The 24,653-nt window shown below is 39.3% G+C and overlaps 1 protein-coding gene across 1 annotated transcript; it reads right to left on the bottom strand.

Moving 5' to 3' along the window:
- Window positions 1-608: 608 nt before the first annotated feature.
- Window positions 609-21,623, bottom strand: LOC311601965 (uncharacterized protein; the record flags this gene model as incomplete). Its single annotated transcript, XM_084789714.1, has 14 exons — window positions 609-1,169; window positions 2,915-3,104; window positions 3,550-3,638; window positions 3,731-3,853; window positions 5,386-5,711; window positions 7,647-7,770; window positions 8,005-8,092; window positions 9,772-9,845; window positions 10,798-10,928; window positions 11,994-12,143; window positions 13,021-13,120; window positions 13,541-13,630; window positions 17,031-17,115; window positions 21,574-21,623. 14 exons carry the CDS (start codon window positions 21,621-21,623, stop codon window positions 1,059-1,061), a joined length of 1,731 nt encoding a protein of 576 aa, XP_084645840.1. The 3' UTR covers window positions 609-1,058.
- Window positions 21,624-24,653: the final 3,030 nt, after the last annotated feature.

The raw sequence follows: 24,653 nt of genomic DNA, 5'->3' as shown, positions 1-24,653 counted from the left end.
CTCTGGGTTGTTTCCTTTGCTTTCTTCCAATAGTAGTTCATTGCCCTTCCCAAAGACATGGGGTGATTTCTGGTAGAGCTATCCATGCCCCTGACCCCTCCCACTCCTCCCACTCTTCATACAGAGGGGAAATGTTCTTCTTGGTACAGGACCAACAAGCAAAATCACCTTTGTGGCCACAATGCTGGGGAGATGATCCCTGAACTGTACTAGCCAGTCTAGCCTGCTTGTGAGCTCCAGGTGCAGTGGTAGACATTGTCTTTAAAAGTAAGATGAGGATAACACACACACAAAGACAAACCAACCAAAAAGGCTATAGGTAGGAAAGGGGCGCCTATATTCATAGCCACACAGGTGGGTAGCAGCCATTGGATTCTGTAAGTGTAGCAAACAGGCCAATGTGCTAGGTACAGGTACTGCATGAAATGTTTTTCTCTAGAACATAGTCTCTTCATCAAGACATAAGTGTGCAGCTACCAAGTCAACAATATTCCTAGGATCTCAAAGTCAACCTCACAGACACAAGACTTGTAGTAAAATATAGTGTTTATTAAGCAAAGACATACCTTTTGTTGAACAGATATTACTTCTCAAATTGGTTGCCCGGAATATAGGTTACAAAGTGGCACAGGACCACAGAAGAGATATATGAATACATCAAGATTAAGGCCCAAGATTTTGGGGAAAAGGCATGATGGAATAGTATCTTTCTGCATTGCAAACCTCTGTGGCATTTCTTATTTTGGCAAAAAATTAGTACACTACAATTCTGCCCATTGAAGGCAGCTTGCCCCAGCAAAAGCACAGATGTATATACGTTTACTTGAAAAAGTGTGGGGCAAGCAGATGGAAATGAATAGTGGTTATCACACACTAATCTGGATGTAACCATTTGCTTTTGCAGCTTACTTTCCATTAAACTCATTATGCTTAAGAAACAACTAAAAACTAAATTATTGTGGAAAAAAAATAACCCACCCACCCTCTCCAATCAAGGGACTCTATATGTCTCTTTCCCACATAGACCATGGAGGTCTCTCTTCTGCCTCATCTTCCCCTTATGGGTGAGGATTAATGGTGTTCTCTTCAGTCAGAAAATTTGCAGTATTATCTTGACCAGGCTGGGGAGAGTGTTGCCTTTTCATTCTCACGTAATAAGAAGAGGCACTCTGAAAAGAAAAAAAAAAAGAAGCAGGGAGAATGGTAAACTGAAATATTTTGTAGTGATAGGAGTATCAATTTATTTTAAGCCAGTGAGCCACTGACAAGTGTCTTTGCATTATAGGTTTACAAGGTATTAGAAGAGGAGAGAGAGAGAGAGAGAGAGAGAGAGAGAAAGAGAGAGAGAGAGAGAGAGAAGCTTGGAAAGCTAGGATTCCTGTACTAGTCTTTCTTCCAGATGCCTCTTAGCTTAATGGCAGTCCTGAGAACCCAAAACTTCCTTTTAATCTGCTGCATCTGTGTCTGGCCCTCTTCTCCCCAGATTTTGTCAAGTCTGGCCTAGTCAAAGTCTCACCTGTAGCCTTGGATTTAAGTCATTTCTACATTTACACAGTAGAAGTAAAGGTGTCAGCTCCCATAGGAAGTGGAGGATGACAAGCACAAAGGCAGTGTTACAGATATCAGTTGTAGAACTCTTTTTTGACTCTATTTTGAAGTGATATAGGACCCAGTAAGTGGAACCAAATGGGGTGAATGAGGAAAAAAATGCAGGAAGAGTTGGGTTTCAAGCAGACAGCTGAAGATCAGGACAGGAGTGAGTAGAAAGGAAGGAGCCCAGTCAAGAGTCATATGGCCTCAGGGTGAAGCTCTTGCCCTTCCTACTCTACCCCTTTCCCAATGAGCTATTTGAAACCCTACCTTCACTGCCTGGACTATCAGATCAATTTTGTGACAACTCTGACTCTTAGAGTACAATTCAGGGACATCATTGTTGTGGTAATGGCCACAAAAAGGGCTCCTATTGGAGTCTACTTTGCTAGTGAGCTTGGCAGACCATTTGCCCAGTTTAACCTTGGTATGAGATTGTAGGGACCCTAAATTTTGGTGACACTGATGGTTCACTTGGTCAAGGCATGTATCTGAAAATATTACACATTTAGCTATCTAGAATTTCATTTAAAATGAAAATACTTTGGATGTGTTACTACTTTGCCAGAATAAATGTTTCTGCTCCTTATAAGGTTAGCTGGGACTTTACATGAAGAGCTAAATCTCCTGGTTTATTTTTAACAGGGCCAGTTTTTATTCTGCACGTGTAGCCCCTAAAGATGGTCCCCAAGGTGTGTCTGCCCTGTCTAACATAAGGCAACTCCATAGATAAATGCTAAGCACACTCATTCAGCAAAGGGAATTTTAAGGAACTTTTTCAATATGATGAGACATACCCAAGGTAGGTTCTAGACTGTATTGCAGCATTGCAAAATGGATAATCTCAGTAAGGAATCTGGATTCACTGTTGAGCTTGGCACTAAAGTGAGGTGTGGCTGGGGAAGACTGAAAGTCAGACTGTATTTAGGAATCATTTATGCAGCTCAGTCATACAAGGATCCTTGTAGTTGTTACTACTGCAGTAAAACCCAATGGTTTTACTCAGCAGTGAGTTCTACCATCACATGTGTGACTTCCTTCAAATTGATAATGCTTTCAACTCTGCATACCAAATAGAGAACATATAGCTGGGGCATTCTCCTTATGAAGAAGAGACCCAGATCAAAAGAAAAAAGCTATAGGGCATTTCAACTCTATCATACAGATTCCCTCTTAGACTGTAGAGCCATGAGTTGACTTATACGAAATGGTGACACTCTGTAATGTGGCCCATGACCTTATTCCATAACTGCATGAAATTTCCTGAGTCCTCCAGGCCAGGTATTTTTGATTTACGACTTTCAGATGATTGAGAAGCACCTACATGTGACCATGTTGGTGGGTCCTGTGGCCTTGTCAATGAGTACTGTGATTCCGCTGGTTGGTAACCTGCTGTTTCCAATGGGCGATGTGGCATTGTCAATGGCTGATGTGGCATGGTCATTGTTTGACATGAACTTGCTGATGGGTGAGGCCAAAGTAGAGGAGTACAATCAACAGGATCCTCCAAAAGTCTGTAAGAAATTTGGAGCTGTTACACAGGTCAAAGAATGATAGCTCATGTGGAGTTCTCCATGTTACCTGTAAAAGCTCATCCAGGTTTATGTTATTGGTTGCTCACAGCAAGTAGCAAACATCTTACATCTACTTCCCTGGTTTTCATGTCCCATGCCTTCTTTCCAGAGAAGTTGAAGAATGGACATGAGACTCGGGAGTTAGTCATGGTCAATAAACCCTTCTCTACAAACACCCTGTGCAAAGAGTCTGAACTTGAGCAATAAAGCCAATTATTTCAAGGGTTAGATGGGAAATCTCTGCATTTGAGGCTGTCTTGTCTAAGCCTTCTGTGCAGAAGATCTTCCACTTTATCAATAGATGCTAAGATAGGCACTATACAGGCAGGAACAAGGGAAAAAAGCATTGGCCTCCACCCTTTTCCCCAGTCAGTCTGTCTCTTACCTATTTGTCTGATTTTGTGCATGTTCAAAATTGTCATTTCCATAAAAATTAACAGGGCCACTCCCCAGGTCATTAATAGCAGTCACCATCTGCACAAAACCAACAGCGTTATTGTAAAAATAAAATACAGGTGTACCATACATGAACTTATTGACATCTTAGGCTCTGGCTGCTCCTGTACCTGCTCTTGTGGCCAACATGCCCAATTCACTTGTCCTTGTCCAGTTTGTGGCGGGTCATACAAGCTGCGAAGCATCTCAATACGCTGGGCCAACTCATGTATACATTGTTCTCGTTCTCTGTCCTGTAGGTATTGACGTGTCAAAAACGAACATGATAGTAACTTTTTATAGACAATTGAAAGACTTTAATCCAGCTGACTTGGACTTAAGTGTAGCACAAAGAATTGAGAGCAAGGAGCTTTTAAAGGCAGAAAACAAAAACAAAAGCAAACAAATAAACAAAAAACATACCCAACAGCTGCAAGGGGGAGCTAAGATAAGCAGTTAGCTGGAGTTGAGGGTTGCATAAGCAGGCAGTTTAACAAAAGCCAAGATAAGTTAGTTGGGGCATCTTGACCTTAGGTTCCTAGAGTAGGGTTGGGTAATTTATAAAAGTAACTTGATGTCTGAAAAAGCAGCCCCTCAGAAATGAAATTTACACTTAAGCGAATCCCAAACTAATGGAAGTCTGGTCTCTATATGCATACTGGGCTATGGGGACTACTGACTGCTTTGGTAGCACACTAGTCACAGACATGCCTCTGAGTCACAGATTTCTGAACATCCAAAACACCTGCAAAAGCAAGTGTATATCATTGAGCCTATATCAAGGTCTGCCTAGCATAGATATGTTTAATTCTTTGGAGCAACTCAACTGCAGCCTATGGGGTAGGCTGAGCTTGAATAAACAAAGCCAATCAGATTTCCTATACAAATGAAATGTCATTTCAGTTATAAACTTAAACTTTCCATACCTCTTCTTCATCAGAGGTTCTGGTTATGGTCAAATCATAGACTTGTGTCATTTGTGGGGTGTTGTGTAGGGCAACCCTTTGCTACAAATGTGGATGCTGGAATTGAAAAGATCTCATTGGTTGCACTTGTAAGGACACAAAATTACTTGCAGTTAGTTCATGCCGTTCCTTAATACACTAAACACATGTGAACATGGAAAAGGAGCACTCAGCAAGCCCACAGGGAACCTTAGATATCTAGAAGCTAAGATCTGGCTGGGCTCTCCTCAGCTCCTGTACACAGGGAGATTGAAGACCCGCTATTGATTGTTTTAAGAATTTAAGACTGTATCCACACTGAGAGTTTAATTATTCATATAAATTTCCTTCTAAATAGTTCAAGGAAATTTCACGATACTCCAAAAATCCATGTAAGGCAAGAAGGCCTTTCAAAAACACATCCTTGTATATTTAACAGGATGAGAAGAAAAGGGGTGTGATTTGCCTTAGAGAACATCCAACCTGCCTGTTTTAAGGGTTTAATAGGTTTTCTTGTGTGTCTGAAAAGCTAGAGCATTAGAAACAGTGATATATGTTTTTGAAAAATAAAGATCATACTTTCTATAAAGTAAACCTGAGCAAATAGAGTGAATTTAAGCTTAACATTGTTAGAGGTAAAAAAAAAAAAAAAAAACAAAAAAACAAAAAAACAAAAAACAAAAAACAAAACCCAAAAAAACAAAAACAAAAACAAAAAAATGCATTTGAAAGACTTTGAGATGTACCTCAGTTATTCCAGAGGCTGACTGATCTATTTGCACCGCCTCTGGGCGCACATGCTCTCTTGTTGTGTTTAGGATTGTTGGGGATGTTTCAGGTGCCTTTTGACATCCTGATTCTTGGTCCACAACGATTTCTAGGGTCTTGTTATTTGTCTTGTCTTCGGAGTCTTCTGTTATTTCACAGCAATCTTCATATGATGAAGAATTAGGAAGTACAGTAATTTCATCAATAATATGTTCCTTAGAATTGGAGGTCTTTGCCTCTTCCAATGATTTATTCTCATGTTCACCACTGCCACCTTCTTGTTCTGGGGAGCCTTCTTCTTCCTGACTATCATTTAAAAAGAACTCTGGAGGCACTTCTAATTTCATATTCACAGGTTTTACCAAGTTGTTTGAATCTGTCATAGACTCCTGTACAGAATCTGAAGAAGAAAGCACAGAGGAGATTGTGACTAAAACAATAAAATGTGCCATAATTATATAACAGGGCCTTGTGCTTTAATATCATGTTTAAGGATGAGATATGCTTGGAGAGATGGCTCAGAAGATAAGAGCACTGTCTGCTCCTCCCGATGTCCTGAGTTCAATTCCCAGCAACCACATAGTGGCTCACACCCATCTGTACTGTAATTTGATGCCCTCTTCTGTGATGCAGGCATACACGCAGATAGAGCACTCATACATAAAATAAACAAATACAAATCTTTTTAAAAGGAGGTGTGCCAGGTACTACAAATCATTTACAGAACATTATTTTTAAAATTCATTCATATTTGAAACGTAAGGACAAGTATATCTGATTTTCTCTCTGCCCACCTTCCATTTTAAACTGGTGCTTAAATCCAGCCCAGTTAATAATAACCTTTCATGGCAATATCCTTTGGGCTCTACCTCATGATGTTGGGTGTCCTCCAAATATTAAAGCTGAAATAATTTACAAAATATAAGCATCAGGATCAGGCAGAGTGACCCACCAGATACCTCCCAATTCCTCCATGCAGCTTCAGGATGCACACTTCACAACAATGCTATGGATACAAGCAAATTGCACTTCAATCATTCAGTTAGTTTTAGATTTTCCGTTTTAGCCATTTTGGAAAATTCTAGTTTCCTGACAGTTTCAGTGCTCAGAGTTCTTCTGTCAATCACTTCTAAATCACTTTTGCATCTTAATTGTATATTTGCAATTTTCTGGTTCCAATTAAAATAAAGACATATCAGTAACTGTAGCAAGCACCCCAGAGACTGCTAAATTTCAACATTTGTTGCTGGTTTTCTGGCTTTGCCTCTCTGACTGGAAAGGCTAGCTGTGGGATCTTATAAGGATTTCTCCACAACTGGTTTAACAGTAATGAATATAATTCCACAGAACAACCCTACAAGATAATTTCAGATAAGTAGGTTAAGTGCAATCACTGCTCATATAAATGTTAGAAATAGTCACACACACACACACACACACACACACACACACACACACACACACACACACACCTTTGTGCTGTTTTCAAAGAACAATTTGGAATAGAGATCTGAAACTTACAGAAATAATGGAAGTAGTGCTACTAAAACTATTTGAAAGTTAAACCTACATTTGAAACTGGGGAAAAAAATAGCCATAATAAGTGAAAAATATCACAGTATAAGTTATCTGCAATGAAATCTATGTCTCAAGAGTTGCAGTATTTATACAATTGTATAATTAGTACTTTGTTATAGAAACATAAAAGGATCAGCAGTATTTTGGAGGGATTAACCACCTTCACTGCTACTTCCACTACATTTTCCTGGCAACACACATGCCTATAATTCTGTCATCCCAGCACTCAGGTGTGCAAGTAAACGGCCTGCTCTGACTTCTAGGACTGGGTGAACTATATATTATGAATCTGCCTCAAACATCACATCAACAAAACTAACAACAAAAACATGTTGTTGCAGTAAGATACACTGCATGGACATAAAAAATAAAATGTTATATATGCAAAGACAGATCTATCACAATGTCTGTAGTATTAAAATCAAAAGCAAGTGAATAATACAAATTTAATGGAAAAGAGGAGAGTCTGCACATTTCTAACTGGGATTTCTAAAATGTGTAAGACCAGTGATTGTTTGAATCTGTGAGAAGATATTTACTTGTATTTCTCTGAATCATCATATCAAAAGATTTTCCGTAAATGAGCAAAGTTGGACATGACACCTGTGATTTCACAGTGTTATAAACAGAACACTATTTTAAACCTCCTAACCACCTTGAAGGTCATCTGATTTATTTCATCCACTTCCAAATAGCTCGTTGTACCTACTCGATGTCAGGGGTGTAAAACCTGTGGAAGAAAGGCTTGCCCTCGTACCTGTGCTCTTGCTTGTAGTGGCACTTATGTTTCTGCTTGTGCTCAGCGGAGGTGATGTTCTGGTCTGAACTGTTTTTCCAAGTGACCTTTGCCGAGTGGGTGGTCGAATATCCATAATCTCAATCTGAGATTCAAAAAAAAGATAATACATTTCACTAGTGAGATAGAGTAAGACACAAATAATAGGAAACACAGGCAGAACCCCAAACAGTATACATAATTCATACCATACTTCAAGAAATTGAAAAGCCAAAACTTATATACACGTATATATATGTTTGCAACAAACATTAAGTAAATAACAACGTTAGAGGGATAAAGGTTCATAGTTCTACTCAATGGCTGTCAGTGCACATACTTCTGAGTCTGAATCAATATGTTCCGTATTCAAAGCTTCATGCTGGCAACTTTTTTTCAATTCATTTCTCCGGCGTCGTTTTCCAAGCCTTAATAAAACCACAAAGAAATATCAAAATGTGTGTTGTGTACTGGACAAGAAGCTTGCTCTTTGTTGGATAGCTTTCATTGTACTAGACAGGGTTATCTAAGCTGATGGAGGGAGAAAAAAGTCATTGACAGTTTTGCCAGCTGTGAACACCGTGATCAACAATAATGACTGGCATGGCAAAATATGCCCATGTTTGCAATAGTTGCATCAATGTTATGTGGCAACCGACCAATTCCTGAATGGATTGATGGCCACACCATGGGAGGAAACATATGTCTAGTACTATAAATCTGATCAAGAACACAAAGCTGGGGAGTTCACCTGCCCCAAGGGTGAATCTACTTGCCATTACCTTGCTAAATGGATATAGTATCAATGTGCTCTCTAAATTAATGTCTTTATGCAATTTATCTTTATGCCCATGGATTAGTGCAGTTCTCAGATCTCATCAGAGAAGCTCATTTATGCAGTATTCAGTGGTTAAAATTGAAACTCACAACTAGTCAAACTGTAGAGAATTAAGCGTTATTGGAGTATTTAGATATGCATGGTACATCTGTAACAGCCCCTTCCACACAAGGCTTAAGGAGTATTGCAGAAGGTAGGGCAGGAAGGCTGTAGGAATCAGAGATGAGGGAGGAAACAGAGTCACGTGGACCATGACAGGAACACTGCACTCAGGAGCTCATAATAGTGGTGTTGCTGCATGAGACCCACAGAAGCCCTACCTCCTGTAATACTGCTCCAAAAGAGTGTTTGTTCTTATTGACCTCTTTAGAACAATATAGAAATATGATCTAATGAGAAACCACTGTTAGAACCCAATCTCTGCTCTGAACATAGTAAAAACATTCACAAACAGAATTCTAGCTCAAGGACTGGAACTAGCCATTCAGATGTATGTTTTGATAAATCTCTGGGTATTGTGTTTATTTCATACTCCATTAACTTTACATTTTAATATATTATCTATTTTTGTCTTTATGGATTAAACCTAACATCCAAATGTTATAATGAGACCACTTTTATTTTACACAATGAGAAAGACCAAGGACAACCTATTTTAAGTAAAGCAAATGGTTTCAGAAGGCCTACTCAGGTTACATATGCTCATAGTAAAGTTTTGTCAACTAGTTCATATTTTATTTGCTTTTTCAGTGTCTCTACTTGTTAAGACAGGGTTGACAGAGGATAACTGTGAACTACTGATTTTCCTTACTCCATATCTGAAATGCTACCATGTGTGCTTTCAACACTCCTGTTTTTTAAAATATGTATTTCTTTATAGAGTGTGTGTGTGTGTGTGTGTGTGTGTGTGTGTGTGTGTGTGTGTGTGTGTTCATGTATGTCACTTGTGTGGAGGGCAGAGGAAAGCATTCAGCAATCAAGCTTTTCTTTGTACTATGTGGGTTCTAAGAGTTGGGCTCACAATCTCAGATGTACTGTGTATACTGTGTATATTTTTTCTTGGTCCATTATTGGACCAATCTAGAAAATATTGCAACAGACACCAGTTATATGGTTCCTTACATACATGAAAATGCACAGATTTGGAAACCAGCAAATTGGTCATCTTAGATTCATTTGAAATCCTTAGTTGATCATCTATTGTATGCAATTTTTTTAGTAAAAAATGTGTTTCAGCTCTGCATTACTTATAGGCATAATACCTCTTACCTGCGGTGCTGTATGGTACTGTCATCATCCGAATCAATAACTATAACATTGGATTGAATTTCAGTGGGGTGTTCCTGCAGAAAAATTAGCATATCCATTTCCATTGTTGCCATCATCATTTTGGCATCTTTGAGAGTCAAGCCCACAGTCAAGCCCCAGCCTAATATCCACTCAAATGTATCTGCATACTAAAATATACTTGACATTTATAGCATCCATTACATATTCTAGTTAAAACTAATCCACAGGTCACTGTGAGGAAGACACTAGGTTCACAGGTATAAAAACAAAGTATACACAAAATGATTTATCCCAAGCCTAGTAGATCCATTTTCACTCAACTTCACCACTCACTATTTTATGCCATCATACTGTAAAGACTCTTCTGACTGCTATCCTTCTGTTCTCTTATTTTATAAAATACCCACCAGTATAGAAACAGTGTCCTAGAGACCCAGAGAGAAAAACTGGAGTAAATCACAAATAGACTTCCTGGTGCCTTGATGAAGGCTAGTGGAATATGGATCGGCCAAGTAAGACTCATTTTCCCTTTCTCATAAGAGGAAGTGGGTCTTGAGACTCAGTCCTACGTCTTTGAAGTCTACATTCTCATGGCAGATGACGGACAACTTCCTTCAGTTTTCGCCTCTATACAACATTCATCACTGTTTTCAATATGGAGAGGCGGTTTATTCTAAAGCTGAATGTGGGAGTGATGGATCTGCTACACCACCACAAGAGGATCATGTACCACAGGCCAGAGGTCTTCATCTAGGCTGCCAACACCGCCCTTTCCACGGTGTTCTACTTATGCCTGTATCTGCTGGTAGTGCCCCCATTCGTGCCAAATCCTCGAGATTCTGTCCATGTCACTGTAATCAGTCCAGATTCCTGCCATTCACCTCCTAACAAAATATACAACTGCTCTTTCCTCACTGAATACTGAGTCTTTCTGCACTGATGTCCAGCTGCTGAAAGCAAAAATGATGTGCTCTTCAAAGTGGGGGAGACATAAAACATACTCACCAATTCGGGTGGTTTGCAAAAGACAGTAATGGTTCCCACAAGGTAGTACTGTTGCTTCCCTAACAGCCTTGAAGCTGATGACCAAAAGTTTCTGCTGTTGGAACCATAGTTCCCAAATGCCACAAATGACTCTAAAGATGACACAAAGGCAATTAAATTAAAAGGTATACTGGATAAACAAGGAGGCAGATAACTGCCACATTACAATGCTGTTTGCCACCCCAATGGCATTTTTCAAGATTCTGAGCCATGATATATTTTTTTTCTTCTTTCCTTTACAGCCAAGTTCCACAGAGTCCCCAGATGGTCATCACCAAAATATGAAAACCAAATGTAAACTTGTGCTGAGGTCAGTCTTTTGCTGTTGCTGAATAGATTGTTGTGGAAGTCTCTAAAAGAAGTGTGTGTGTGTGTGTGTGTGTGTGTGTGTGTGTGTGTGTGTGTGTGAATGTTTGTGAATCTACTTGCATCTGTTCAAATGTTTTAAAGATATTTCACCTTTAATATCCAAGAAACATGAGAAATATTTTAATTAGTATTTGGGTACATGAAGCACAAGCTATAACTTACCTCTGATTACCTTGGATATTTTATAGCTCTGAAGCAGTTAACTTTTTATATGTCAGTTTCTCTGCTTGCACATCCTTAAACCTCAAAAGTTAAACATCAGGCCCCATAGCATACATGACATAAACATAGAAATAGCATAGCTTTTATCTATTGAAATGTTAGAGAGATGACTTCTTTCCCCATGTCAGTGTACAGAACTTTAGTGTCTCTATTTTATATATTGGTTCTTGATAGGATGTTAGAATTCTAAACCCCAAGTATCTATATTTTATGTATTGGTCCCTGATAGGATGCTAGAATTCTAGACCCCACCCCTGCCAGCTATTTCAATCTGTGTTATGATTTACAAACTACAAAATCCATTTGTAACTTTGGGTGTTCATGGAGTTGCCTTTAAGCTTGGCAGTGCACTAAACTTATTTTGATTAAGTTTCAAAAATATTTTGTTTTCTAAGATGAGACAGCCATCATTTATGAATGTAATATCTAATAGGCATAGCCACAAATTGTGAGTATATGATATCAGATGTTTTGTAAATGCCAATAATAGAATAGCATGTATGCTACCAATCAGGGAATACATTACACATGATCACCATGTAGATATCATGGGATGGATTGCTTACCATCATAAGAATCCTGCAGGTACAACATGAATTTCACACAGTCATATATTTCTTTATCTTCATATCTGCCTCTAGCAGCATATCTTTGCTGGGCATTCCGATATGCATTTCCTTTTCTTACACAACAGCAAAATTCAATGAGACGTCCAACTAAAGAGAGCAAGAAGCAAAGTTATTTAGTCAGACAATGAAAGTCTTCCTTAGTTAAAAGAACATTTTAAAGAACACAGCTTTCTTCCCATGAACACTGGTACTCACAGAGCTGTTATGGTTGTATCTGTAGACTACTTTATATAGCACTACTAAGATTAGAGAATACTGCTGTGATTAGGGCTTAGAATAAAGAACAAGGCAGGGTAGAGGATGATTTTTCCATAAAATAATTTTCTTGATTCTTTGATAATTTCATACACACATGTGATATGTTTTGATCAAGTTTATGTCCCACCCCTCTCAACTCCTCCAAGATCCAGTTTCACATCTACTCATAACCCTTTGGGGAACAAATGACCTTTTCACGGAGTCACCTAAGACCATTGAAAAACACAGATATTTACATTAGGATTCACAGCAGTAGAAAAATTAGTTATGAAGTACTGGTGAAAATAATGTTATGGTCAGAGGTCAGCACTGCATGAAGAACTGTACTAACAGGTCACAACATTAGGACAATGGAGACCCACTGGGACAGAGCATGCTCAGCCAGCCAGGGACCATGTCATTGAAGAAAACCTACTCACCTTCCTCCATTATCCATGAAATGTCACTAGCTCCTTGGCTGACAGTGAGGGCCCATGAATTACTCCCCACTCCTCCAGAGAAGATAATTTTTTAATGTACGAAATGTTGTGATTGAAATTATAGGCTATAAACTTAAATGAATATATGATCATCAGCTACATTACCTGATATTTTTTTGACAAAATTTGCTAAGGCATAAGAGAGAAAGAAATTATTCAACTGAGTGTTACTGGTCACTCAAAACCCAAAACTTAAATTGAAACAAAACAAAGCCATGTATACATACCTGCATTTGCCAAAGGAAGATGAAGAATGATCTTCTGAGATATTTCGTCCTTTTGTTTATCAAGAATAATATTTAATAAAGTCTTCCCCACAATATCTTCCTGGAGAGAGTGAGAGAGAACAGCCTTTGCTTTCTATACTAATACTATTAGTCTGCCCTGTGAACCTAGCTCTGCCCTTGCCCACCTATGGCTATAGGTAGGTGCTGTGCTTCAACCCACTTGCATTGCCCTCTAGTAACTGTTCCATGCTACAGCCCATTCTGGCCATGGTTTTCCTGTGCATTATCTACCTCAAATAGTTGAAGCCTTTCCTATCCATCTCGGAGACCACCAAAACTGTAATCATCACCATGTATTGTTTCCAGAATTTGTTTTTATTGACTTAACACTGAAACCAGTGGAGAAGATGATGAAATATGGGCATAGTTGGGCACCAATGAGTTATGTGAGGCTAAAAGGAAATAACCCATAAACAAGAAACCATAATGACCCGCTTCTCCAGAATCTGGAAGAACTTACTGGACGGTGGCCAAGAAGAGGTAACACATTCTGTGATATAAAAGCAACTTTTCCATCTATGCTCATGACAATCGAAATATTTTTGAATGACTAATAAAGACAGAATAATAACATAATTAAATAGTGGAACACTACTAAAATTAAAGTTTTATTTCTAAGTGCATAAGTAATTATAATAGAACATTGACAATGTTTTCCATTTCTTACATATCATTAAGGTAAGACCATACCTAATTAAATTCTATTATTCTTCCATCTACACAGAATCAATACACCTTAAGCATGAGATATTTATCAAATGATGTGTCACTTAAACAAATTTCAGTGTGCACCCAATTAACACTAAACACTGGAATTTTCAGGCATGAAAAGTGCATTTAACATACGGACACAGATAACATGGGTTTTTTGAAGTTTGATCTGATCTGAGATGTGAAATGTAAGCAAAAGGTCTCCAAACAAAATTATCATAGAAATATCAATTTGGGGGCTGAGACTATAGCTCAGTGGTAGGACATTTCCCTAGTGCTTGTGAGGACCTGGGATCTATCTTTCACATAAAAGGAAAAGAAAACATCAACTTATAAGTTAAATTACATGGTAAAACAAAACCAGAGATCGTTGGCATGTGGTTATGTTGGTAGAGTACTTGCCAGGTGCAAACAGACCTGCTTTCTAATCCCACTAACAGAAAACAAACAACAACAAAAACAAACAAACAAACACAAACCAAAGTAAGCATAAAGCCAGGACCTGATAAGACTCTGACTGCATGTATTGTCCTTGGCTGGTGCCCCACTCAAACTATGGCACCAGCCAAGGACAATACAGGCCGTAAACTTCAAACCCCTACCCAGATCTAGCCAATGGACAGGAAATTCTCCACAGTTGAGTGGAGAGTGGGGTATGACTTTCACACGAACTCTGGTGCCCCATATTTGACCATGTCCCCTGGATGGAGAGACCTGGTGGCACTCAGAGGAAGGACAGCAGGCAACCAAGAAGAGACTTGATACCCTATGAGCATATACAGGGGGAGGAGGTCCCCCTCAGTCACAGTCATAGGGGAGGGGAATAAGGGGAAAATGGGAGGGAGGGAGAAATGGGAGGATACAAGGGAGGGGATAACCATTGAGATGTAATATTAATAAATTAATAAAATAAAATTTAAAAAATGACTCTGACTGCAAGTTTTAGGAAGATTTTCAGGGAATGTCACTGAAAGGTTAAAATGAAGAAACTAGGAGAAACTATATGACCAGTCCTCAATGTATGAGAGGATACCATAGACTCTAATGGTTCTTCTTCTGGATATACATGAGGAAAAAAGCGGAGCTTCAAATAACTGTGTTTATCCATATTCTTGGCAGCATTATTCACAATAACAAAAAGGTGGAGGCAATCTACTGTGGTTTGGATATCGCCAGTCCTCCAAGCATTCATACATTGAAAGCTTGGCCCTCATTGCACAGTGTGAGAGGTGATAGGGTCTGTAAGAGGAGAAGCCTAGTGGGAGGTCACTAGGGATGCTGCTTACCACTCTTTGGCTTTCTGTCTTACAGTATGGTTGTTCTCTCACTTGCTACCTCCACTGTAAATCCAGCTCCACCATGAAGCCATCTCACAAGTGATGCAACCAAGTGGCCATCCACGAAGGACGCAGAATTTGGAACTTGCATTAAATAAGCCTCGTTTCTTAGAAGGCAGCTATGCTCACCACCAATGCCACATCAAGCTTTTTGTCTTTATAGGGTACCCAAACTTAGCCGTTTTATTTACCACAGAGAAGGCTTAACATATACTCCAAGCAACTGACAGATAAAAGGCTCTGAAAAATGTAGCATAACAAGTAGGTAAATCTTATTTAGCCCTTACAGAGAATTCTGTCACCAGTGACAACATGAGTAGACACATAAATATTTTAGTGAGTGAAATAAGCCACTACAGAAAAGAAGCATGTTTTATTTTACGACATCTGTAAAATAATTAAATTTGTAATGAGAAAGAATTGAGGTAAAAAGCAAAACAAAAATAGTAAAGACATTTTAAAAAGAAAGTAAAAATCAGTTATTTGAAAAGAGAAATACTGGTGATAAGCCCCCGATAAAGTGAATTGCATGATGAAAACAACAATCTTTTAAAAAACTAGTTTATTTTATATGTATGAGTGCTTTTTTTCCCTGCATACATGTCTGTCCAAACCCTTAGGACTAGAGTTACAGAGAGTTGTGAACTATTGCATGAGTGCTGGGAATTAATCTCAGATCCTCTGCAAGAGCAGCAATGCTCCTTTTGTATATTTAAATTTTAATTTTTTGGAGACAGGGTTTCTCTGTGTAGCCTTGGCTGGTCTGGACTCACTTTGTAGACCATTCTGGGCTCAAACTCACAGTGATCCACCTGCCTCTGCTTCCCTAGTGCTAGCATTAAAGGCATGCGCCACCACTCTCAGCTAGCAGCCAGTGCTCTTAACTGATGATCAACAATTTTAAGAACAAAAGGTAGACATCATTCCAGAATCTTCAGCCATAATAAATATGACTCGAGAACATTATCATCAATTTTATGCAAATAAAATTGAAATTGATTGGATAAATAAATTTTTAGGAAATAGTTTACCAAAGATGACTCATGAAAGTAGAAAATTTGGATCATACCATAATCACTATAAAACTGAACCATTAGTTTCAAATATCCACTTATTACCTGCTGTGATTTCAAACTGGTTTGTGTATCCTCACCCAAAGGTTCACACACATGGAGATATTTGTAGCACAGAAATAGCAACTGACCAGCTTCTGGATTCATTATGTGTTAATCAAAAAGTTAAGCTACTTTTATTGGTGTCAGGGTATTAAATCCAGAATTCCTCATATGCTAGGCAAGTGCTGTTACTGAGCTATACCCCTAGCCTCAACTGATATTAAAAACAAAAAAATAAAAGCATTCCACTTTCTTTTCATGAGTCAAAATAATGACCCAAGCTATACCTTGTTCCAGATGCCTTAATTTTTTTCTTCTTAAAGTCAGCTTTGCTCATACTTACAGAATGTTTGTGGCATGAAAAACTTCTCTAAGAGAAGGTTTTCCAGGGAAGTTACTCACACATGACAGAAGCTAAAAGGTGGCAGAGGAGGCATTTCCCCCTGCACTTATGCCCACAAACATCCCTGTAGTGTATAGTCACCTTCTATAATAGTTCAAATATGCATTGGGTTTTATAACACTTATTGACAGATTTCAAATGATGCATTTTGAGGCTTCTACACAACACAAATTTCAGTATATGATACTTACCAATTTTTTTTAAAGTAAAAGTGTTTAAAAGGATAAAAGATGTCCCCATGTGGCTTAGGTTTTCATCTAAGAATATATATTTATTTTATTACTTGAAGGCCTATGATCTTCCAGCTATACTTTGAGAAGTGCTGTAGTGCATCTTGTATTATATGCAATCAACATGTAAAGTATGCAACAAAAGCACCCTTACCCTAAGAACCGTTTGATGGTACTTTTCATAGGTAGTGAAGACAGGAGCTTCATTTTCTTCAAAATTGGTCCTTAAGTTTGACATTCTTTTTCAGAAAAGAAATGAGAGAGGTTATATTAAAATAATGAGCAGTTGATATTAGAGTTCTCAAAGTTATAATTTAGAAAAAAATTATTAGTTTTTGAATGAAGGTGAGGGTTGTGTATACTATAGCTTAGTCAGAAGAGAACTTTGGGGAGTTGGTTCTCTACTTTCACTTTTATGTGAGTTCTGAGGAGTGAACTGAGGTCATCAGGCTTACATGGCATGTGCATTTAAACACTTAGCTACCTTACCAATACAAAGTTATAATTAGTGTCATAGAAAAGACTTAAACTGTAGAATACAATTCTGATTAAAAATGATGGCATTGAAAAATCACCCAACAATGTGCAATTTTCCATTTGTTTCTATGAAAACTCAGGATCCACAATATGCCAGAAAAGGTTAACAACTCTACATGGATCCATACTACCCATCCCTAACTAAAAGCTGGAAGTCTACTCTTCATTTCTGGACAAAGGCCTTACACTGGGGGAATCTTCAGGCCATTCCCAGGTCTGCTCCGTGAACACCACACCTCATCTTGTCCTCTGTTCCCCTTCACAGCCCCACCACCCCTCCTCATCGACCTGAGTCAGCAAATAAATTTAGTAACACAGCCTGCCACCTCGATGTTTTATGTGAATAAGAATTAGCTCCTCTACTCACAAGAAAAGGAAAGAGTCAGGGTGTACAACCTTTGTGCAGGGGGATTCTGACTTTAGGTCAAGAGTCTCACAACAAGCCCTCAGAGTGCATTCAAGTGCCTTCACTAATGAGGCAATGAGAATAGGGTGTGTAGCGCTGGTGTGGTAGGATGGAGAGTGTAGCAATTATAGGCTTGCTGAAGAGGTTTGAAGAAGAAATGCAATGTGATGGAGTGGACACAGGGCCTAGAAAGTATTTTAGGATGTTTAGCCACAAAGAAGGCATAGAAATAGGGAAAGTCCTAGAGGAATAATGTAGTCAAGAAAATAGTTGCTTCATCTAAGATTAGGAGAGTGTGATTATATGTTTATGGACATAAATACATCACATGTCCTTAGCTACATGTGTCCCATAATATAAGCATTGTCTTACAGGTCCACATAAATGGACATTATGATTGTCCATTTATGCTTCCAGTTAGTTCCACTCTTGCAAAAGCCTTCAGGGATATTTAATGCTTTGAACATACCCCACCCCACCCTGAAAAAAAAGCCTTGTAAGTGGAGAGAAACAAATAGTATGACCAAAATCTCCTCCAACTAATACTCCCTCTTCTAGGCCACTTAAAGCATCCAAGTATCATTTATAATTAGCTACCTTTTATCTCTCATCCACCTATCTCTCATGTATCTAACTTCCATCAAATTATCACCTCTCCTTTACCTATCTTTTGATTATCTTCTATCATCTGTCTTCTATCCTCTAGTTATCCTGTGTCTGTTAACCAATCATGTATCCGTATTCCATAACTACCCTGAATTTCTCTTCTACGTCACATCTAATTTGTAGCTACTGTATATCTATTTTCCATCTTTTTATTATATTTCATTTGCTTAGCCACTGTCTGTCTTCCATATATGAATTCTATCCTCTAGCTAGTCTGTGTTTGTCTTCAACCTGTCTATCCTTTATCCTCTAGGTATCCTGTGCCTACCATCCATCCATCTGTCTATCATCCAGCTATCCTGTGCCTGTTACCCATCTATTTATCCATCATCTATCTTCTAACTGTTCTGTTCCACTATACTATTGATGTATCATTTGTCCTTTAGCTACCCTAAGTCTCTGTGATCTATCTATCATCAATCCTCAAGCTTTTCTCTGTCTGTCATCTATCTATCTATCTATCTATCTATCTATCTATCTATCTATCTATCTATCTCCTATCATCCAGCTATCCTGTGCCTGTTACCCATCTATTTATCCATCATCTATCTTCTAGCTGTCCTGTGTCTCTATACTATTGATGTATCATTTGTCTTTTAGCTACACTAAATCTGTTATCTATCTATCAATCTATCATCAGTCCTCTAGCTTTCCTGTAGGATAGCCTTCCTATCACCTATCCTTTATTTTTCTCCATATATTTATCATCTATTCTCTATATATTCTGTATTCACTTTCCATTGTGCCCCCCTCTCTCACTCTTCTATCATCTACTTATTGTGTCTATCATTTAATCTCTTTAGATTTATTTATTTCATATCTCTTCTCTGTCATATATCTAGATAACTTTCATTTCTTTCTTTTATACCTCCCTTGTTAAATGTATTATATATTCTTTTATCTAGTTCTTCATATTCTATGCCATATACTTTACCATCTATTGTTTATAACATATCATACTTCTAATAGTAATGAGCTATAATTTATCACATAGCATTTGCCATTCTTCACGTATTTTTTCTACTGTATAACTCTTGTTATTTAAAAATACAACCAGTCTGGCCCTTTTTGCCAGTGTATTCCATGAGATTGTTAAATGTGGTATAAATAGTATTACTCAAGAACAGGAAAGACATTTCAATAAGCATCAAGTTAGACAATTAAGCTTACATAACGTATATATATAACTACATAGCTTTAGACTAGACAAAAAACTTATATAGCTTAAATATGAAATTATGAAATCAATAGTTTACATTTATTAAGTTCCCCATCCCTATATCAATTATTGGTACAAGATTAGACAAAAAATAACTCAGTATTTTGCCCTTACAACAGAGCTCCAACTGAGTCAACTTTACCTAATCACCCACTTGAAGTAAAGTGATCTTGTGTTTACTGTATCCAGGCAACTTTAGAATGCACACTGATCAGGAGATTGGCTGAGAACATAAAAGCCACTGACTATGATTGGTCCTAAGAGGCAAGGCTGTGATTGGTCAAAACACAAGTTTAAATGACTGTGGTTACTGTTAAGAGCAAGGCTGTGATTGGTCTAAAACACAAACTTCAATGACTATGATTGGTTCTGAGAGTCAGTGTTGTCAGTTGTTCTAACATAATCCTTAGTGAATGTGATTGGTGGTTAGTGGTGAGGCTGTGATAGGTCTAAAATGTAAGCCCCAATGACAGTGGCTGGTTCTACAAGGCATAGCAGTTGGGCTCAATGAGTCTATAGGGAGACATTCAGCAGTTGCTGTTTTCCTGATTTGATCTTTTAAAAATATCTAGATCTCTATATGTTATATTTTGATTACTTTTATTTTATTTAATGTTTTCCCTGAATGTATGTATATCATGTACATGTCTGACACCTATAGAGATCAGAAGAATGTGTTGTAGCTCATTGAAATTAAGTTACAAATAGTTGTAAGCCACTATTTTGGGTACTGCGAACCAAACTCAGGTCCTATGCTGGGCAGCAAATGTTCACAACCACAGAACCATTTCTCTCTCCACCTCAAGTTATATTCTGTTGCCTCTATGCGTAGTATCATACAGAAAAGACCGCTGTCCCAGGACGCTAGAAGCATGGGAGCTCTGTTTATGGGAAAGGAGGGAAAGGACAAGGTGGATCTCAAGAGCAAGGACTTGCTCCATCACTTGGCAGGATCAGATATTACTCTCTGATCTTCAGCAAGTGAGTCGGCATCTCTGTGCCTCAGTTTGTTTATCTGCCAAATAGGAATCAAGTTAAAAGTGCCTGCTTCCAAGAGATGCTCAGAGAGTCAGTGAAGTGATCAGTTAAAGCTGGTCTGGTGCTTACAAGTGAGCTTAAGACACAGTGACTCTGACTTGCATTCTGTACATTGGGTGTGTCCTCTTTCTTGAAAATAGGGACCATGTATTTTTTTTACATCACTGGAATCTGGCACAGAGGCTTGTGGGGTGCTGCTGGAGAGGTAAAGGTCTGACATATCTGGATATCCAATTGAGTTCAGTCCATTATACTAGACTCCCTTTCTCAGTGGAGTTCTCTCTTCCCCTGATCTGGGACCCACAGATCCTCTAAGGAGTATCATGAGCCCTCAGGGAGATTACAACCCCAACCATTTCCTGGTAAGAAACTGTTCAGCAAGAACTTGGAGATTACCCCACCTTATGCTAAGGAGATCCTAGACTCCAGAAAGTGACCTTTAATATTACCTGGAAGTTCTTCCCCCATCCATAGGATAATTAAGTGCTGTGTTTTCCTTCTTGTGATAGGACCCCATGATACTGCATGTAAATGAGATACTGTATCACTGCATGTAAATCAAGTGTCCTGGCATATAGTGAATCAGACATGTTCACCCTCAAACCTCTCCCTTCTGCCCAAGGTTTACAAATAAAAGTCAGCTGGCTGGCTGGCTGGTTCTCTTGTACTCAAGCCATTTCTCTACCATGACCTTCTGAGACTCCATTTATTCTGGGGAAGAATGCCTGGGGCTTGACTGTTGATCAAGGCAGGCACAGAAATGGCAGAGCTGCTACATTGCTGATAGCTAGGTGCTGACCACTGCTGAAGCACCACCAGCCTGTGTCTCACCTGACCTGTCTGCCAGCCAGTTTCAAATGTCTACGTGCTTCTTCTGCCATGCTTAGCACAGCTGCTACAAAAAGGGCTGTAACAAGTTTGGTATCATCATGGCCACGTGGAGCTCCAGAGTCTCCACTGCCTTCTGATACCAGAGCTAAACTGTAACACTCTATAGAAAACTCAATTTTCACCTCCCCTGGTAAGAACAGGAAAGTCACCTAACACATAGGCCTCACCCTAAAGCACTTCAGCAAGTCCTGAGAAAACCAGGACCTTTGACCTCGAGGTCCATTCCTTTTCATTCATAAGCAAGAGGCATCTGGACAGAGGCACTGGATGTAGAACCCAGGCCACCTGCTGGATGCTTATCCACATAAGAGGCGTATCCACAACAGGTGTTTGCTAAATCTCTTTAGATCAGAAGTTGGATCTGCTTCCTCCCTCAGCAAACCTTGACCACCCTGTCCTTCCTTGTCCCTCAACTTCACCAGTCCTATCTCCTCCTCTTCCTGTTTTTTCTCTCCCTTATGCCTTCTTGCATTTCTTCCTATACCTATTTGCAGCCACATTAATTATTTTCCTGACATGCATTCATCAAAATCGAACCTCTCTGTGAGTCTACCTTTCCAAGCCTCACTTCACGTTCAAGTCCTGACCTTTACTCTACAAAAGACTCATGTTTTCTCTGCGAATTCTTCACCCTCTACACACAAGTCACTGGTTAGATTGTAGTCTCAGTTGTGCTCCTTCAGTCCTTTAAATGGTGGCCCTCACCTCACTGCTCCAGACTGTGACTGCATTTGGAGACAAGGTCTTTAATGAGGGAACTGAGGTAAAATGGGTGGGCAGTGCAGTGTAACTGGGGCCCCTATTACAGGGGGCAGATAAGACACAGTCATACACATAGCGTGATCATGTGAGTGCACTCACTGTAGACTGCCATCCACAAGCCAGGGAGAAATATCTCAAGAAAGAACCAAACCTGCCAACATCTGGACCTTCAACTTCCATCTTTAAAAACTGAAAAAGCAATATATATTTTCTGTTCAAATCACTGTATTTCAAGGCTTTCCTCTGATATCCCAAAGTCATGTATCCTGTATTGTTCAATGATATTATATGTCAGGTACACTTCCAGGACCTACAAATAGAGATGACAATGAGCCAAGCACAAACAACTACCTCATGGACATTAGGCCAGCCTCTCTCCAGGAAGTCAAATATGCAGGAGAGTGAATGAAGATTGACTCTATGGAGAAAAGTGGAGGAGAGTAAGGTAGCCATTGAGGGCTCTACTGAGAGGATGCCATTTTTTCTGAAACCTGAAGGACATGAACTATCTTGTTCTGGATACACAGACTTACAGAAGTAAGCACCACCAAAGCACAGCTTCCTCTAGTATGTTTTAAGGTAGGGGTGGGAATCATGCAAGGCCTCCCAGGCCATCACAGGAGACTTTGACCATCAGTTTAAATGACATGGAAAGTAACTGAAGGCTATGAATCAGGGAGCACCATAATCTTTTCTATTTTCAAGTAACCCGTCAGACTTATTTCCTAATGAAAAGGAGATGTCACACGTAGAAGCTAGGACACTTTTGGGAGGCTGCTGGAACAATCCAGGAGAGGCTGACTTGTATCAAACAGCGGGAAGGAAATAAAGTTCTAAATGGAGTTTGATAGAAGAAACATGAATATTAGATGACAGCATGAAATTTAATGAATACTTACAAACTGGAGTCAAGGAGGATGCTCAGAGTTTTAGTCAAAGAAACAAGAATGATGGAGGTAGTTTAACTGAGATGCAGAAGACAGGGTAGAGCTTGTTACATAGAAAAGTCTAGAGTCCTGAGTCAATATCAAGGCTGAAAATGAGAATGGAAGATTATCATTTAATTAATATTAAGCCACAAGACACGCTCTTGGCAAGATTCTGTATGTGGTACAAGAAAAGAACCACCAGAACTAGGCCCTGAAAGGTCCTACATTTCAAGGCAGAATAGAGGACAAGGAGGAAATGTAAAAGGCGAAAAAGAAGAGTGGGCTGGCAAGAAGTGAAACCACCAGGCTATGGAGGAAAACAAACAAATGGCAGCATGAAGATTGGGGAAAGGAGGGGGGCAACTGTAATCCCAAACCCTCCCTTGAGAGATTTATACAGGTGGTTGAGTTTAAGAATACCCTGGGCTTGGTAGGAGTGCCAACCCAGGCAAATATTCAGCAGGGATGAGTATAGTCTAGTGATTTGAGGGGAGAAAACTTGCAATTGTCTCCTGGGAGACAGAAGGGTGGATGCTCTCTGGAACTTTGGCATGATTGCAGGGCTGCATCAAGAACCCACCTGAGGATTAATGGCCCTTACTTTAAAGGGAGAATATTTATTCAGGGTGTCCGTGTGGGTTTCTGCAGCCACATTCAATTGCACACATGCAGGCTCAGAGTTGGGGGTTTTCCAGACGAATATAAGGAAATGACACAGGACTGCCAAAAAAGTATGTGGATTCAAGGAAAACATTCATACAACTATTTGTTGACTTCTGGTTGCACAAGGAAGGACCAAGCCAAAATTTGATAAGAGCCAGGATTTGGTGAACCAGACCCAGAATTTGTACCCGGTTGTTGGAGAGCTGGATGCAAAATAGGAAGACCAGAGAAGAAAGCTGCTGTGGTAGTGAGGAGAGAAGTATGCTGCCAAGTAGGACCACAAAGTCTGTGTCAACACAAAATCACCAAGAATTTGTACATCCCATGCCTTGGATTTATTTATTTTTATTTTTTCCTTTTAAATATATTTTATTAGTTTATTCATATTACATCTCAATTGTTATCCCATCCCTTGTACCCTCCCATTCCTCCCTCCCTCCCATTTTCCCCTTACTCCCCTCCCCTATGACTGTGACTGAGGGGGACCTCCTCCCCCTGTATATGCTCATAGGGTATCATAGCAGGCTACCAAGAAGAGACTTGATAGCCTTGGGTTTATTGAGAAGCTGAGAGATGCCGCATCTGTGACTGTCCCCTTACCCCACAGCCTCACTGCTCCCCTAGGCTCCCTTGCCCTGTTCATCACCCCAACACTGAGCTCCTCCC

This window comes from Acomys minous (assembly GCF_964271855.1).
Source record: "Acomys minous genome assembly, chromosome: 7".
Lineage (NCBI taxonomy): Eukaryota > Metazoa > Chordata > Mammalia > Rodentia > Muridae > Acomys > Acomys minous.
Note: the sequence above shows the minus strand (reverse complement) of the source record. Positions and strands in the feature narration are given on the sequence as shown.